This window comes from Macadamia integrifolia, chromosome 4 (assembly GCF_013358625.1).
Source record: "Macadamia integrifolia cultivar HAES 741 chromosome 4, SCU_Mint_v3, whole genome shotgun sequence".
NCBI classification, from domain to species: Eukaryota; Viridiplantae; Streptophyta; class Magnoliopsida; order Proteales; family Proteaceae; genus Macadamia; species Macadamia integrifolia.
The window spans coordinates 6,929,672-6,948,336 of NC_056560.1; the positions used below are offsets into that span (position 1 = coordinate 6,929,672).

Consider the following 18,665-nt stretch of genomic DNA (forward strand, 5'->3'; position numbering starts at 1 on the left):
AAAAAAAAAATGGTGTTTGGTGAACCTGTTTCAGAAACGATTACCTATTTGTCACTTTTTTTGTATTTGGAACGAAGCCGAAATGACGGAACAAGGTTTCGTCGTTCCATCATTTTGCGTTTCTAGTGCTTTTTTTCCCTTTTCGTTCCAAAAAAACCGAAAACACCTAGTTGACACCAAACACTTTATTCCCTTTTTTTGTTCCCATAGAACAGAAAAACATCAGAAAAGTTTTTCTGGATGACTACCAAATGCAGCCTTAGTCTTTACCTCAAGGAAGGAAGTAGTCTTGATTTATCTCCTTGATTCACTCTGGCTTGTGCTCCACAAAATCTGTTACAAGAAAAGAGTCTTCTAATTTGAATTCCCGTTCCAGCAAGAAATCTCCAAGAAATCTGCTGAAATATCTCCCTTAATTAGAGCCGGTCGATATCCTCCTTATCTGGAAATAATTTTGGAGGTAATTCTGGAGATATTTCTTTCAACTAGGCAAGGTGGTTAGCTAATATTTCCCTAAATAAACTGCTGGCTCGATCTCTTCTTTGGACAGAACCAATGGGCTGAGTGTAACCCAAATTATGGGCCAGGTAAATGCTGGTTTGATGGCTCAAATATATGTCAGTATTGAACCCAATTTGATGCCCAATTGTAGGACCTGACCTAGATCAATTCCTCCCCACTTAGAACAAAACTCGACCACGATTTGGTAGAGTTGTTGAATCAAACTTGCATGATCAGCATTCAAGGGGAGTAGGATTCAGCAACCATTGATCTTGTCTACTGTCCCTCCTTAGCTTTGATACCAATTAACGTAAGGTTGGATCTGGAAGGACCTAGCCCCAGGCAGGATCTTCCTGATGCAGTTGGGCGATGGAAGGGATCTCTTTGATTTGAGAATTTTACCATTTACTTTCCTTTTTTGGTTTAGAAATTAGTTTGATAGTATTTTAATTTAGATTTGATTTTTATTTAGTTGCTATATAGATTAGTTTCTATTTTCAAGTAAGTTGCCATTAATTGTCTAATTTTTCCTTTATATTGGACATGTACTCATGGAGAAATTTCAGTTTTGAGGTTTGAAGAATAGAAATTTGATTAAGAGTTATGGTATGAGAACCATGGCTGCCGATTTCCCCTTTCTTCCCTCTCTGAAATTTTCTCTCTATTATCCCCACTGAAATCTCTCGTCTTCCCCTTTCCTCCATCAATCGCTGGTTTCTTCTTCACTGTTATTGTAGAAGGGTATCACAGTGACCCTTGCTGCCCTGTTTTGAGAGGACGCTGGTGACCCATAGAAGTCGATAGCTCTCCTTCATCTCATCTTCTTTCTTCAGCAACTTTTGGGAATTAGTTCACCAAGGAAGGGCGACCTTAAACCTTGAATCTCAGACCTGAAAATACTTCCTGCTGTAAGCCACAAAACCTGCAACTCAAGTTATTTAGAACTACCACCCAGATTTGATTTGCAGAGGAACTGTTCTTCTTTGCTTGGTGTTTCGAAGTGTCTTTCGGTGGGAATCAAAGGGCCATAGAGGATCCAAGCTTCGCCCAAGATTTGGGGCTGAATCGAGGTGCAGGGAGAGAGTTCTCATCACCGCCATCTCTCTTTTCTTACCACTGGTTTCAGCTTATCGTGGAGAAGAAGAAGATATGTTTTTAATTTTACATAAAGACCCCTGGCTGGACTTTATTTCAGGTTACACTCCCCTTTCTTTAAAAATTCAGAATAAGCCCTCATATTAAAGTTTTTTTTTAGTTCTAGAACTACCCAGCTGCCATATAATTATTTCTAAGGACCTGCTTGTTTATGAAATTACAAGAATACCCTTCAACCATTAAATTTGAGATTTTGGTCATTCTTGTGGGCCATAAGCGATCCGATTTCGGTCCTTGGAATCCGGATCCGCATCACTTCCTGAACTAAGTTTAATGCTGGTTTGGTCTTCAAAAACTGGGCAGCAATGGATGCATGACTGAGGAGATCAGCGCTTTAATGGTTCAGCAAAAGTTCCTCAATAACAGAATCGCAGGTACTCTTGTACCAATCACACATGAATTCGATTGAAACAAAAATGGAAAAATGGAAGATATAATAGAAGGATAAACGGGATTGAGTCTCTCACTCTCTTCTTTGGGCCTCTCACCCTCTCATAAGCCTAGGCATCTCACATCCTCACCCCAACTACATCCCAAAGCCGTTAACAAGGTTTCTAACTAAACAAACCTTCATGATTTACTCAATCTCAATATAGATTGTATTCAGCCTTCTTCCTTTATTTATAACAATCGGTTAAAAATAATAAATTTCTAGAAACAATTAAAATTAGGGAAAATTACTTGGACGCCCACTGTACTATGGCCAAGTCGCTTGACACCTCAAAAGTTTGAAAAGTTTACTTGAACCACCCTTACATATAAGATTTATTACAACTAGCCTATGTCCGTTAGTCAATTACCTTTTGGTGATGATGTGATGGGTGGAGAAAATCCTAAATGCCCGAACTACCCTTTAAGGGTAGTGAATAGACCCTTATACCCTTAATTTTAAATTAATTTCCTTTTGAAGTGATTTTGAAAATGGGGAAACCAATACCTTCCTTTTGAAAGTGGTTTCAAACCAAACCAATTGAGAAAAAAGAATTGGGAGGCTCCTTCCCCAAAACTGATAAACAACGAATTAAAAGAGGGAAAACAAAACTGCAAAACCAACCACCGGTAACAGGTAATGGCTGATCCCTTCACCCACTACAACTGACTATGCCATAATTTTTTATATGATAGTGAAGGAATTGAGATGGAAGATGGGTGAAAGGGGAATCCCTTTACCCACTATTTCAGTCGGTTTGGGTTTTTTAAGGTTAATACCTTCAAAGGGTAAGTTGGACATTTTAACTTCACAAGATTTAGATTAATAACTCATAAGGGTAAAATGGTCTTTCATTCAACCACTGACAGCAGACTAATACCATCAGTTTCATGGGGCTTTAAGTAATATTTTCAGACTTTTGGTGTCTCAAGCAATCTGGCCATAGTACAGGGGGTGTCCAAGTAATTTTTCCTAAATATTATAATAGCAATAAGAAACTAACTCCTAAGACTGAACTCTAATTACTTAACTAAATAACATAAATAAGGGAAACTAATCCTGTATAGCTGGTTGACAGCCTTTAATCAGATCTTCAATCTTGATCTCATCTAGTTGGCTTATGGGGCCACAAATCTTGATAAGAATCTTCTCTTTGTCTTTACCACAAGGAAGAAAGTAGTCCTGATTTATGTCCTTCATGCGAACTGGCTTTGGCTCCGCAAAATCTGTTATTCTTCTAATGTAAAGTCCCATTCCAGCAAGAAATCTCCAAAAAATCTGCTGAAATATCTCCTTTAATAAGATTTGGTTGATATCCTCCTTATTTGGAAATAATTTTGGAGATAATTCTGGTGATATTTCTTCCAACTAGGGAAGGTGGTTAGCTAATATTTCCCTAAATAAACTGCTGGCTCGATCACTTCTTTGGACAGAACCAATGGGCTGAATGTGACCCAAATTATCTGCCAGGTACATACTGGTTCGATGCCTCAGAATATGGGCCAGTATTGAACCCAATTTGATGCCCAATTGTAGGACCTGACCTACATCACGGGGCTGTGCCCGAATGTTTCTGGAAATGTTTAATGCCTGAATGTTTCCATTTCCAGATTGTTCCCATTCCTGTTTCTGTTGACCGAAGTTCTACCATTTTGTTATATTTCATTACATAGGACATGAACCTTTTCAAAAGCTACTGACTTGGTTCTTTGCTTGTTTGAGGCTCTGAGCTACAGAAAGGGACTGAAACCTCCTACATCATGAGCCTCTCTGTATTGAAACTCGACTCAAACCCTATCTCAATTCCCCAGAAGAGCTTCTATGGAGCAAGGGCTGGAGGTGAGAGGTCTGTTATGCAACTTCCCTCTGCTTCTAGGGCCTTTCAGCAGGTTGTAATATGTTCTGCCAAAGCTGTGACTCCTTCGTCTCCATTGGGAGTGGCTGCGCAGACAGGAGATGTGCCAGAACGAATTGGATCGCTGAGTCAGGTTTCGGGTGTTTTGGGTTCTCAATGGGGTGATGAAGGGAAAGGGAAGCTCGTTGATATCTTGGCTGGGCATTTCAATATTGTCGCTCGCTGTCAGGTATATTCTACTTTATTTTCCTCCAAATTTCATTTTCTTTTGGATATCTATACCTCCTTCCACTGATTTAAGTTGTTGAGTTTCTGATTCGCTTAGCTGAATCTCTGTTTTTGGAATTTTTTAAACTGGTGTTGTTGTAGAATAAAGCCTTTGTCTTCTTGTTCTTCTTTAGAACAGTGGATCATATTATGAAATTGCATTAGTCATTGAAATTTGTTGAGAATAAGTTTGTTCTTCGTAATAAGAGCGACAAGTTATGTCTTGTCACATTGATCATTTGTATTTTCTATAGGGTTGTGATTAGGCCTGCAGGTCTTTAGTTTGTGACACTTAAGGCTTGCATGATAGCCAACTAACCATTCTGTTTCTGGGCTAAATTTCTATCCAGAAATGACTTTTTTCTATTTCTGTTTCTGAGCTATATTTTTTAGCAAAAAAATACCTTTGATAATATGTAGTAATTTCTATTTTTGGGTTAGAAAAGAAATAGAAATGCGTTTGTTAAGCACATATTAATTTATGTATATGAAACTTATATAAATTTACAAAATGTCATTCAATACCCAAAATTTTGGCATAGGCGGTGGTGGAGGTGGATACGGTGGCTATGGTGGTGGCGGTAGCGATGGAGGAGGTGGATATGGTGGCGATGGTGGTGGTGGTAGCGGTGGAAGTGGAGGTGGAGGTGGAGGTGAAGGAGGAGGTGGTGGTGGTGGAGGAGGTGGATACGGTGGTGATGGTGGTGGTGGCGGTGGCAGTGGCAGTGGCGGTGGAGGTGGAGGTGGAGGTGGAGGTGGAGGTGGAGGTGAAGGTGAAGGTGTGGTGGTGGTGGTTGAAGTTGCATTGGAAGTGTTTTATTTTTGACATAAAATTACTTCTTTACCTATCAAATTAATCATGTGCTCATTAAAGAGCGACCCTCTTATTTCTGGGATAGAGAAGTTAATAAAAGGAGTTTTTTCTTTTCTTTTAGTCCTAGTTCATTCCCTAGAACAAAAAAATGAACCGGTGTTGGCAAATGGATTTCTATTCTTTTCTTGTTCCCAGGAACAAAAAAATTTGAGAAATAGAGGAATAGAATGGTTATCATGCGGGTCCTTAGTTTGTGACACTTATATCACAAGCGGGTCATTGCTCTCCATCTTAAATATCCCTTCATCTAGACTGTTCAATATCAAAGTGTAAAAACAATTGCCTAATTCTTCTTTGGCGATTTCATCAGAAAAGCCATGGACTTTTACTTCGCACACTTCCTCATTCCCCAGCATTTTCCCCATTAAGTCCTTCACCTTCAGAATTAGTAAACTTTAATCCCTTTAATCCCAGCCTCCATGATCACCAATGCCCTCATCTCCACACAAACATTGAGATAGCTCTCCTCTCCTTCTTAATGGCTTTATAAGTCGAACCCCCATCCCATTTACAATATGAACTCGACAGCAATGAAGAGTGGCAGAGACATTTTTGGCACTTTCATAATCCTGACCCCATCCCTTCACCATTTTATCCACCGATGGTTTATTGGTGAAGAATCCCTTCTTATAACATGGGTTGCATTTTCAATAAAATTATGATTCAAACTCCAGATCAATGGTGGGTTCTCATAGATGCCTAATAGGGAAGTGAGCCTTGCGGCTGTGTTTGGTTGCTGCCTGCAAAAAAAAGTGGTGAGATTTGTGAGGGGCAGGGGTTTCCTTACAATGTTGTTGGTTGCACGTGGAATGACCTTTGACTTGGGTGGATTTCTACATCTGTCTTCTTCTGCTTATACTTCCTGGTCTTATCACTATGGAGCTTTCAATTCTATCTTTGATGATACCAGGTCAGAAAGTTCCTTTACATTATATATATATATATATATATTTAATGAAACTTTTGTTGGGCTGTCGGCTGAAAAAGAGCTGGAATACACAATCTATATGTGGGTTTGCCTGCATGCTCTGTTTCTCGCTGAAGTTTTCACCATTGCTGTTTCTGGTTTGAAACTCTAAGGGCCCATTTGATAACGTTTCTGCCGTTTCTGCCATTTCTGGAAACGGCAGAAACATAAATTTCCGTTTTTAGAAACAGAAACGGAATTGAAGGTGTTTGATAAGTCATGTTTCTGGAAGTCGATAGTAATCAGCGAAAGAATGGCCATGAGTCGTTTCCAGAAACGGCGACACAAGTAGACTTGTTTAGCCTCGCCTGGGTCATTTCTTGAACCATAAATAGGTGGAAATTTCAATTTATATTTCTAAAAACAAGTGAAACGAAACAGTTTTATCAAACGCTTTTTGTTCCGTTTCTGCCGTTTCTGTGTCAGCGCGTTTCTTGAAACGTTATCAAACGGGCCCTAAGTCTCTTCTCTTTCAAAACCCAATTCCGTTTATTGGTCTGGTGTTACTCGGCACTATTAAAACTTACTGATCTTTGCTCTATGTTTCCCTTTTTTCTATTACAACTATACCCTGTTCTGCTTTCCAGAAAACCTGAGTGGATCATTACTGAACAAACTGTACCCTTTTTGTTTTGGACCGATAGATTTGAGTCCCTAGAATAGGTATATTGTCAATTTGTTGTCTCTTTAGTCTTTGTATTCTCAGGTTATTAAATTTCGCCATATGCCCTAGAATTTTCCTGTCTGATATGATGCAGTATTCTACTAGAAAGGAGAAATAAAACCAGTTCCTATGGGTTAGGTTGGTCTGGTTCAATTCTGAACCAGTTCTTTGGTTTAGACCTAGATTGTGTACTGTTCTTCCCAGATTCTGTTTGGATTTTATTTCATTATTCTTATGATAGTATGGTAATAGTTGGTCTTGGATAAGGTTACTTTAACTCCAGTCATGTTTAGGTCAGTTTCCTTTTGGTTAGTTTGCTTTTGATTTGTTTTTATTCTCGAGTTGTTTCTATTTTCAGTTTTATAGTCAGTATAGGGAACCTCCCAGAAGTATGCGATTGGGAGATTCAGTAATCTTTGTTTATATTTTAATTTCCTGATTTGAGTCTTTAAGAAGTTATATAGGTCTATGGCCAAACCCAACGATTTGATAATGGAATGAGTTAAGGTTTAGTTTTTGTTTGAAGTGGAGGCTGTGCCTCTCCCTTCTCTCTTCTAAAGTACTGTTTCACAGGTACTGTTCACAGTCACAGAGCAGCCCCTTATCTTCCCTTTTTCTTCTCTTAGTCTCTCTTAGCCCACCACAAGTAGATCCATTGATTGATCTGCATTATTTTGTATAAGATCTTAACCCTAAACTAGCCATGGGTTCCTTTGCTTTCCAAACTAAAGTTCGTTTGCTCAATGGAGGGATTTCTTCCTTTTCATAGTTGAAGGGCTTGGGTGAATGTCTAGTTTCAAAATCAGTGATAGATATATTGGCAACTAGTGAAATTATCATTAATTATGATCGTGGTATTTTTGTTGAGTTCTCTATTCCCCTTTATCTATTTCATTCTCCTTAACATGCCATTGTAGTGGGTCAATTGTGGCTTGAAGCTCGACAATGTCTTCTCAATCTTGAGACAAAATTATGTACGTTAATGTCATCTCATCTACAACAAACTATCGTCCTAAAGGGGCTGCAACGTGACAGCTCTTTAAAGCCTATCAAAGCAACGTTGATAGTGCAACCATAAAAGGAGTTGGAAGAGGTCGGATGAAGAATTTTCTGTTTCTACTGAGCTTACTAAGGAAGTTCCTTCCCTTCGAGCAGAAAACGAGATTTTGAAAGATCCTATCGCAGTGAAAGTTGGTATCATGAGTTCATGCTTCCTCACACATTTCAAGACACAAACAATCAGTCGAAAGTTCATATTCTGGATTTTGTTCAAGTTGTAGACAAGGAGCTGCAAGCATCCATTATGGTGTTTTTATTCTCACAATTCTACAAAACTCGAGAACGAGTGGTTTTTTTATTTTTTATAAATCGAGGGGGAATTGATGCAGTGGTGATGCAGTCTTGCTAGGAAGGAGAAAAAAACCAGTTCATGTGGGTTTTGTTGGTCTGGTTCATTCGGAACAACTTCTCTGGTTTTGACCTAGCGTGTACTGTCCACGCCAGATTTTGTTTGGATTTTATTTCCTTACTTTTATGATTATATTGTATTATTTTGGTTGGATTTGTTACTGTAAATCCAGTCTAGTTTGGGTCAGTTTCCTTTTAGTTAGTTTACCTTTTGATTTGTTTCTATTCTTAAGTAGTTTCTATTTTCTGTTTTATAGTCGGTTTAGGAAACCTCCCATACAGTTTGTGATTGGGAGATTCAGTCAATCTTTGTTTCTATTTTAATTTTCTGATTCGAGTCTTTATAGAGTTATTATGTAGGCCTATGGCCAAACCTAGTGATTTGATAATGGAATGAATTAAGGTTTAGTTTTTGTTTGAAGTGGAGGTTTGTTGTTGCCTCTCCCTTCTCTTTTCTCTCATCTTAAGTACTGTTCATGGGTATTGTTTACAGTGCACAGCCCTTATCTTCTCTTATTCTCTCTCTTAAGCCCACCACAAGTAGATCCATTGATTTGATCTGCATTATGATATATCAATTTTGGCACTGTTTTGTTTCCCTATACATAAGGTATTTTTGTCTCATCACTACAACAAACAACAAACTCAGCCTTATCCCAACCTTAAACTATACATGAGATAGTTAAATGTTTCATCACTCTTCGCACCTTAAATTTCCCTAGTTACTGGCCTTCATAATAATTATGAATCAACCTTGATACTGAATTAGGATTAGGGTTTTTATGGACTGCATTATAAATATTTGAGGAGAATTCTAACATTCCGAACTTTGTTATCCTGCTCATCTGGTAGTATGTTTACTTTCTAGGATTTAAAAGACAAATAGCTGACTCAATCTGCCTTTAACTAGCTGTTCAAACTAAAATCTCAAGTAGAACCAGTGGAGATCAAGCAGACATCCACATGTGTATGCACGTGCACACACGCTAGCTCGATCACTCCCATATAGGCTACTTCGACTTAAAATTCTCGCAGGCAGACTTATTTAATTTTCTGTTTATAAAAATAGGGAAATGGCTGGGTATGCTGCCGGAATACCAGATCTGTGCCTATCTCTCTCCTCCTACCCTTGGAAAATTCCCCTATGCCCCTCCCATCCCAGCCCTCCCATTGGTTGAGCCACTAGCTCTAGGAAAGCTGGCGGCATACCTAACCTCCTCCCATAAAAAATATGTATATATCTGGACATTTAAAAGACCAGGTGTGTGTGTGTGTGTATGTTTTTTTGTTGTTGTTGTGTTAATGACTATTAAGTGCGACAGAGGGTTAGACACCAAAAATGGTCTGTAGAGAAATCATGCCTGCAAATAAAAGGAGGGGAATTATTCATCAATATGAAGGTGGAACCAAGGAAGTCTTGCATTTGAGGTTTTGCTGATGCATCCAGTTGTGGTAAATGCACTGTCATACCTTGTTCCCTCCTTGCTTTGTGAGTTGAGGCTTGAAAGCCTTTACAGAGCTTCATTATTACCAGCCTTAAGGAAAGGTAGAAAGAGTGCTCTTTTTCTGAAGGAGAAGATTATGCCTTGTCTCATTCAGTCATTTGTATGTTTATATAGGATATGGCATATATAGTCCATTAACAGATGCATTAATATTAGTCATCTAATATTAAGGGAGGAGGTTAGGTATGCCCGCCGGCTATCCTGGAGCTAGCAGCTTGACCAATGGGAGGGCTGGGATGGGATGGGCAGAGGGGACTTTTCCAAGGAGAGGAGAGAGAGAGAGATTTGGGTATATCACTAGCATACCCAGCCTTTTCCCAAATATTAATTTAACTTTGTCCTGTTGTAGGTTCTTTTTCAGGATAAGAGGGTAGGATATTATGTTTATCTTTTTGCTGGTAAAACAAAGTGATCCATAACTATTGTTTGGTCCATAAAATTCTTCGTTTTTGTAGTTGGTTTCAATGCCAGCCTACTTTTAGTCTATTTTACCATTGCACAAAATCAAAGCTCAAGCTTTTATTTGTTAAAAGTGGAGTCTTTTTTGGACCACATGATTCAAATGCAATTTTGACATATGGGTTCTTTTTAATCTAACCAATTTTCATACATTTGACTCTTAAATCCCATCAGATCCTGCAATTAGAGTTTCATTGTACAATGTCAAAAAAACATTTTTTCTCAGTGATTGGGCAGATTGGATATATTTGAGAGCATTTAACTCATGTCAAGTTTTAAGGAATTGCTTCTTCTCTCATTTCCATGAATTTCATCATAATAACTCAAAAGGTTGTTAAGAGGGGAAAATGCAAAAATAACTACAAATTGTACATAAGAACCAAACTGGAAGAAATTAGAATGTCTCCAGAGCTGGAATACTCTGATTAACTGAATAAGCTTGAATTTTGAGTTTATAAGATGGTTATATAATCTGTCATATCCATATCACCTCAAACAATTCTCTCTCCACTTATCATTTAGTGGACCTTACTCCTAAATTAGCTCTAATTTTTGCATTCTGTATTTTATCGTTTCAAGTTTTACCACTCATCCATCTCAACATTCTCATATCATACATCTTACAGTGTTAAGATTTTAATCCCATCCCACCCTTAACAGTTTTTCTATCCAATTTGATTGCGAAAATGTTCTTCTCTCTTGATGTTAGGGTGGAGCAAATGCTGGACACACCATCTACAATTCTGAGGGTAAGAAATTTGCCCTTCACCTGGTTCCCTCAGGAATCCTCAATGAGGAAACCCTTTGTATCATTGGGAATGCAGTTGTGGTTCATCTACCAGGATTTTTCAAAGAAATCGAGGGCCTTGAGTCTAATGGTGTCTCTTGTAAGGGTAGGATTTTGGTATCAGATCGTGCACACTTGTTATTTGACCTCCACCAAGAGGTAGATGGGCTTAGAGAACATGAGCTTGGTAATTCATTTATTGGGACAACCAAGAGAGGGATTGGACCTTGTTACTCAAGCAAGATGATTCGGAATGGTATAAGGGTAAGCGATCTGAAGCACATGGATACTTTCCCACAGAAGCTTGATCTTTTATTGTCAGACGCTGCTTCACAATTCCAAGGTTTTGATTATGGCCCCAATATGCTCAGGGAAGAAGTGGACCGCTACAAGAGGTTTGCTGAGAGATTGGAACCCTATATTGTTGATACAGTTCATTTTGTGAATGAATCCATCTCACAGAAGAAGAAAATACTGGTTGAAGGTGGTCAGGCAACCATGTTGGATATTGACTTTGGAACATACCCATTTGTCACTTCCTCTAGCCCATCAGCAGGTGGGATATGCACTGGGCTTGGCATTGCACCAAGAGTCCTTGGTGATCTTATTGGAGTGGTAAGTGGATTCTTCTCCCTGTAAATGATGAAATACAATGGCATCATGGCATCACAGAAGGCCCTAACCTTTAATTTGAAACATTTGCTGTGCAGGTAAAAGCCTACACTACAAGAGTTGGTTCGGGTCCTTTCCCAACTGAGATCTTAGATATAGATGGAGACCGCCTTAGGTTGAAAGGGAAAGAATTTGGCACAACCACAAATCGTCCTCGACGTTGTGGCTGGCTTGATGTGGTTGCTTTGAAGTATTGCTGTCAAATTAATGGTTTCTCCTCCCTCAATCTCACCAAGCTTGATGTACTTACAGACATTAAAGAAATTAAGTTGGGGATTGGCTACAGATTAGCTGATGGTACACCAATCAAGTCATTCCCTTCAGATCTAAATGTTCTCGAGAAAATAATTGTGAGTTTTAGATCAAATATTCATTTGGAGATGCTTATTTAAATGTTTATCGTTCACTCTTTGGTTTCTTGATATTGCACCTCCCAATTGCTCTTGTTGATGCATTTTGTCTTTATGTATGTACAGGTTGAATATGAAGTTGTACCTGGGTGGCAAGATGATATCTCCAAAGTTAGAGAATATGCTAACCTTCCACTTGCTGCCCGCCAATATGTGGAAAGGATAGAAGAACTTGTTGGTGTGCCAATTCATTACATTGGGGTTGGTCCTGGCCGTGATGATCTCATATTCAAGTGATTCTTCAATTTCCATGCAGATGACCATGGACATCTTGACATTGGAAGTAGACCTAGGGCTTCAGAAGAGGAAGACCCAAGTAGTAGGAAGGTGTAGGGGGAGGGGTGTGGTGGATAAGTTTAGGATCCTTAGAAAAAAAATGATGAGGTGAAGTTTTTGTTATGTGGAGGGGGTTTGGCCTTTCTATTTGAAAACTCATCTTGTTCCTTGCTGCCCCAAGAGAATAGGTAGTAACAGAACCGAAACAAACAGATTGAGGTTTTATCATGTGGGGATATTTGGATTAAACATCAGTCTCTTCAATAAATCCAAGAGGCTTAATACATGTAGATTTTCAGTTCTAGGCCCAAGAGCGGAAAACATGCCATTATCTTTCATTACTGGTGGAAAAATGTTTGGAGTTTACATTTAGTGGTGATTCCACCCACAAGAACCTTCCACATGAAAAGTTTAAATTTAGGGTGGAGTGTAATTTCCAAATCATTATATATAAATAGAAGGAGGTTGGGCACATTGATAGCTAGAGGCTCATGGGAGTGGTAGGGGGAGTTTTCCAAATGGGGAGGAAGAAAGAGGGAGACAGTGCTAGGCGCAACAGTAGCTTACACACACACAAATGTAATATATATATATATATATATATATGGGAAATGAATGCTCCCTGGTTGTGGGGCCTTTTTGCCCAGACCCCGAGGTTGGTAAAATGATGCCTCCACTCCTATGAAACCTAAAATGTCCACGCTTGTCGATGACCATGTGAGCCTCTTCATTGGCCTCGTGCTAGTCCAAGAGTTGTGTGATCAGGTAGCATTCTTTTACTGCCTCCATTTGAGGGACTTAATCTTTGTTGGTACTTGGCACTACTCTTACATGGAGAAGTATCTTCCACATTTTATTAATTGTTTGGGCAAGGATTCTTTAAGCCTATAGGCTGTTGCGCATTGTATGCCTGGACATATAGAGTATTTTATTATTTTTCTCTCTAAAATAAAATAAATAAGAATTCAAATGGCTTTGGATGTACAGTATGTTGTAGGTTTAGAGACATTTTTCCTTAATTGTTCATTTGTAACTACCAACAACTCATTCTTCGAAAAAGCAAAGAGCCGCGGTGTCCATATATGCATATAAAAGATGGTTAGCACTTCTATTGTTGGATAGGTGCATAAGAATTGAGTATTCCACATCCAAAAAAATTCCTCGCACAATCCACATAGGAAGAGTTTCTTGCACAATCCACATAGGAAGAGTTTCTTGTACAATCAACCTAGTTTTGACATTTGTACCTAAAAAAAAACCCTAATTTGAACACATGAAAGAGTGATAATACGATAATACACATTGTACAAAGTACAGGTCCAATGAAAGAGTAAAAAGGTATATTCTAAATTTAAACTGTTTGAAACCGTATCCATTATCATCAAGATTCTCCTAATTAACAATGCATATATACCTTTTATAGTTGATATGAAAATTTATATGAACAAATAATTGCTTATTTATTTATTTATTTTGAAATATTGTTTCAAATAGGAGGATTTTAGATAACTATCCTCGCAGCCACAGCTCATTCACAACTAAAAACAAAAGGTAGATCAAATGATTGAAAGGACTTTTTTTTGGTGGAAAATGATTGAAGAGAATTTGACTTTGGAGGATGTATAATTGTATAAACTTTAAAAGTGAGTAATCCAGTTATCAAGGACAGCGAAGTACTAACTAAATAAAAAGAAAAAAGCCAAAATAAAAAATAAAACTTCTCAATGAATATGGGAATATTGTCTATGTTATGATATTTTGGGTGCTGGTTCCACATCCATCCACCCTGACATGGACATGCTTTCCTCATGAATCATTGGGCCAGCCTGTCTAAAGTCTAAACTTCAGGTCCCACTAGAATTCAGGTTCGCCCAGTGTTGACTATTTATTTGAGCACTACTGGTATGATTTTGCAACATTTTAAGAAGATTTTTTTTTTGGGTGAAAACATTTTAAGAAGATTGGGTATATATGTTATTGGTGATATCTCATGGCCACCCTTACGGGAAAGTGCTTATTTTATTCAATAAATTAGATTTTTTTTTTTTTTTGGGACATGGTTTGAAGGTTTCAAGTATCTGTCTTGTATTGGCCATCGGATCGGTATCAACTGAGACCGATCCCTGATCCTTGATTGATCCGGATCATTTCAGGGGTACAATCGATCGATACCCACCACTGATTCAATCCGATCTAGATCGGTATTGGTAATATTGGTATCGATACTGTCCCCTAAAACTATGATTGGGGATGAGTTTCTAGTTCAGTAGTAGGCAGCTCTCTAAAATAAGTCCGGTGAATCTAATGAATAGCCTTAACTTCAATTGGGATCTCTCTCTGTCTCTTTCTCTCTGTGAACAAGATATGTAACATTTCCATGAACATGGTACTAGGACTACTTTGCAAGTAAGATGGAAATTAAATTGAAGAGAAGTTTTGATAAAGTCTCAATGACTCCTTAAGTTGCAAGGGAATTAAAAGGAAAGGCACTGAAATCACAACAATATCAAACTGAAAAATTAGTAATCATTACATAACATAATTGTATAATTACTTTTAAATTATTTTCCAATGGTTATTAAATTTGGAGAAAATTTAACTATTAAGATGAAGAAGAATTTTTTCATTCCAAGGTTATTTGATTATATAGTTGGACTATCAAATAATACTCAATTACTCATTGTCATTATTAACTTTTGCCCTTATGTTTAAAATTCTGAAATACTCTATCTCAATCCAATCATAGGGTAAATACCATATATTAAGAGGTTCTCTCATCACCATGGATGAAGGGAAACTCAAAAAAATTTTACATGCGAGCGTTGGGGGGCTTCATCATGCGCTCTAATTGATCGTTACACATGCGAACCACACTAATTATGAAAAAGGGATTGTGTCTAATAAATAAGATAAAAAAAATTAAAAATAAAAATGCCCCCATGCAGGATCGAACTACAGACCTTCAGTTTACAAGACTGACGCTCTACCACTGAGCTATGGGGGCTTAGTGTATGTGAGCTAAATCCATTATAAATATGACTAGTTATTGACAACCACAACCTTTCTCAATCACTTAATTCAGACCAAAATATAAAAATTCATATATGACTCCAAATAACAATATTTTTAATCATTATAGAAATAACTAACTCAAGTCAAGTTTGTGCATAATTTGACAATGTTTTCATTCTGTCATCTTTCCCACGTTCTGAGCTATTAGAGAAGGGATTCCGGTTGGGTATTGATTTCAAACATCTTTTTGCCCGATTGGTTTATTTATTTAAACAAGAGGCGGCATGAGACTACTTTTGTGGAAAAATAAAAATTTGTTTGAAGGACAAAGTTTTCCTTCATCAGGCTGTGAGTTTTACTGTCCTATCCTATATGGTTCACAAAACTTTATGTGATTTTAGAATCTCCAAAAAATAACCCTTGATATACTTGTGCTCTTGGACCACGTGGTGAATGGATTCCCATTTTCATTCACCATGGGTGTAGGGAAATTACTTATTAGTTTTATGTTTCATGTAACCCTATGCCTAAACATAAAAAGGGTTGAAATGAGGGCCATGCCCTTGAGAAATACAAAATACTCCCTTGTTGATGTCCTTATGCACCCCCTCATCACCCTAAGAGCTGGTTATGAATCACAATACCAGGTAGCATTCTTCTTCCCAACTAACGAACTCAAAACTTGCTTGCTTTGCTAATTCCACATGTTGACAATTAACACACTGAAAAGAAGAAAAGGAAAAAAGAACATGCTCTACTTGAAAGCGATATGTGCAAAGTTTTCTCACATTCTCTCTTTTCCACGACACTTTATTCTTTTATGACACAAAATCATATTAGTTGAATTTCATAATCCACATCAACATTCACGAAGAGAGAGATACAAATGAACAGTTACGAAGTGACATCAGTTAATTAACTAAATAACAGAAAATATTTGACTGTGAGATGATCATGAGTTCAAACTTCAAACAGTTGGACCTGATCGAATAATCAGGTCAAAGATTGGACGGGCCCTAAACATGTGATAACATGTGCTTCATTTTCGGGACCACACCACATCACACCCCATCTCTCCAAATTGATATTTATATATCTTACCACCACCACGTCCAAATTGATATATATATATATATATGTTAAATAATAAAATTAATATATATTTTTTTGTAGTAAATAGTTTGTTTTACCGTACACATTTTAAATATTTCTCTATTTCTTGTTCTCACTTCTCACTCCTCTTCCTTGTCCCTTGATTTCCTAACTTATATTACAGAGACACATGACATGACTCATGGGTGAGGAGTGACGACGTCTGATGCCCCCCTGATAAACCGCCCGATGTGTCCCAACGTGCATGCTGCCACCCAAGCACGTGATAATATTTCACATTACTACTAAATAATTTATTTATTTATTTATTTATTATTATTATTATTATTATTATTATTATAGAAGATAAAATATACTCGTCAAGGAAACTAGGAATGCACAAAAAAGGCAGCGGTCAAACTACCGTCTGCCATAATCGCTTCAGCTATGGAAGGGGAGAAGGATGGTTGTTCTGAGTTGGGACATAGTGGATCATTTCATTCTCAGCTCTGGTGATATACACAAAACTAAGGAAAGAAAATGATGCTTTCAAAAGCAAGATGTTTAACATTATGACTTTCATTCTTGATCCGTTTTGAAAATTGATTCTTTTTGACATATTTTGGTGGTAATTCAAATGGAATTTTTTCTGAGATATATAATAGTAGCTAAGGGATCGGGTACAATATATCGGCCCGACTTGAAGGAGTATATATATATATATATACTATTGTCTTGTTGAGCAAGCAGTATGAGATTTGGGGTTTTTTCCTGTTAGGATTTTTTGACGAGTTTTTTTGCCGTGATTTTGGTGTTCTTAAGAGAGATTTTCATTGTAATTTTTTTTTTAACATAGCGAATCATCTTCTTTTTTACCAAGAACATAGCACACCACATCAGTGTATAAACATCATTAAATCTCTATCTGGCGTGAATCTATGTTTATTTTTCTTCGTATTTATTGGTGTTTATTCTAACATAAAATGACACTCTCACCGCTATAAAATTAAAATAACCTCAACTCCTATTTATACCCATGTACACCCCTTCATTGGCCCCACATCGGCCAAGGAGCTTTCATTTCCAACTTCTTTTTTCTTTCTTCTTCTTTTTTTAACTGTATGGAACACGGGTTTCTTGTTGTGTTGCTTAGCTCAATCAATATTGGCAACTCCATTCCTTTTCCTAATCCATCTTTAGTTTCAATAATCTAATCTGAAATCCAAGGCAGGCCATGAAGCTACTGACACCATATATGGTCGGTTTCTAGCTTGTCCTCAATTCAAGAGAGCTGTCCCATGAGGATAATTTTTAATTGATTAGATCAATTATTTAATGGACTGCAAGTCAACCTAACTTTGAACAGTACTTCTAATTAAGTAAACCCATCTCAATTAAGTAAACCCATCTCATGTTCAACTCTCAAGGGGAGTAAGTAAACCTAGGAGAGGAGCCCTTCAGTTTGTCATGTATCACTGGCTGAAAAACAGAAAGGAGACTAAACTCTATCTTGAATTTCTGTCGTCCACCTTGATGGGATGGAATGGTCCATACCTTCTAGATAGGTAGGGATTCACAGGTTTGACATAATTAACCTAACTTGACCTAATCTCTAAATCCAATCTAAAACACCTCTTTTGAGCATGTTAGTAAATTATGCCTTAATTATCACCACAGTAGATTTATATAACAACCCATAAAGTTCTTGTAGCACTGAAGAGTGTTTTCATTGTCCTTGTGTAGGTCCACCCAATGATTCATAGTTTGGAGAATCAATTGATTAGGGATTCTTCGTAATAGATCACAAACTGCCCTAACCCTAGATCTTGTATATGAATCGGCTGATTTTGATGATCTGATCAGGTCCTTATATGAAAGGGAGTCATCGTAATAGATCACAATCTGCCCTAACCCTAGATCTTGTATATGAATCGGCTAAATTTTGATGATCTGATCAGGTCCTTATATGAAAGGGATTCGTCGTAATAGATCACAGTCTGCCCTAACCCTAGATCTTATATATGAATCGACTGATTTTGATGATCTGATCAAGTCCTCATATGAGAATCATTCTTATGTATAGTATCTGATCCACACATGAAATCCACTCTATGTGAAAGTAGTAGGACTCTTGACTTATTATGTAAGGGTAGTACCTCCTAGTGTGAAGAAGCTCAAGAGACAAGTTGCATCTAGAAGATATGGATGGTCTAGAGGGGCCACAATATCATTCCCTCCATGAAGTCAAAACCTAAGAATGAAGAGTCTAAATAACTCCCTCTAGGGAATTAAGTATCAAACCTTGAGAATCAACTGAGATTTCTTCTGCAAC

At 37.6% G+C, this 18,665-nt stretch overlaps 1 protein-coding gene and 1 non-coding gene across 3 annotated transcripts in view; one reads left to right on the top strand and one right to left on the bottom strand.

The window, feature by feature from the left end:
• LOC122077469 (adenylosuccinate synthetase 2, chloroplastic-like) overlaps window positions 1-12,567 on the top strand; it is a 17,172-nt gene extending 4,605 nt beyond the window's left edge. Inside the window, exons 3-6 of one of the 2 annotated variants that reach the window (XM_042643419.1) lie at window positions 3,823-4,170; window positions 10,794-11,486; window positions 11,582-11,893; window positions 12,020-12,567. In XM_042643419.1, the coding sequence (XP_042499353.1) occupies window positions 3,847-4,170; window positions 10,794-11,486; window positions 11,582-11,893; window positions 12,020-12,190 (1,500 nt within the window). In that variant the 5' untranslated portion in view covers window positions 3,823-3,846 and the 3' untranslated portion in view covers window positions 12,191-12,567. Of the gene's footprint in view, window positions 1-3,808; window positions 4,171-10,793; window positions 11,487-11,581; window positions 11,894-12,019 lie in introns of both variants that reach the window. The other variant, XM_042643418.1, reaches the window with a different exon arrangement.
• A 2,594-nt stretch (window positions 12,568-15,161) lies between these two features.
• Window positions 15,162-15,233, bottom strand: TRNAT-UGU. The gene has a single exon. It is a non-coding gene; the product is annotated as a tRNA-Thr (tRNA).
• Between the last annotated feature and the right edge of the window lie 3,432 nt (window positions 15,234-18,665).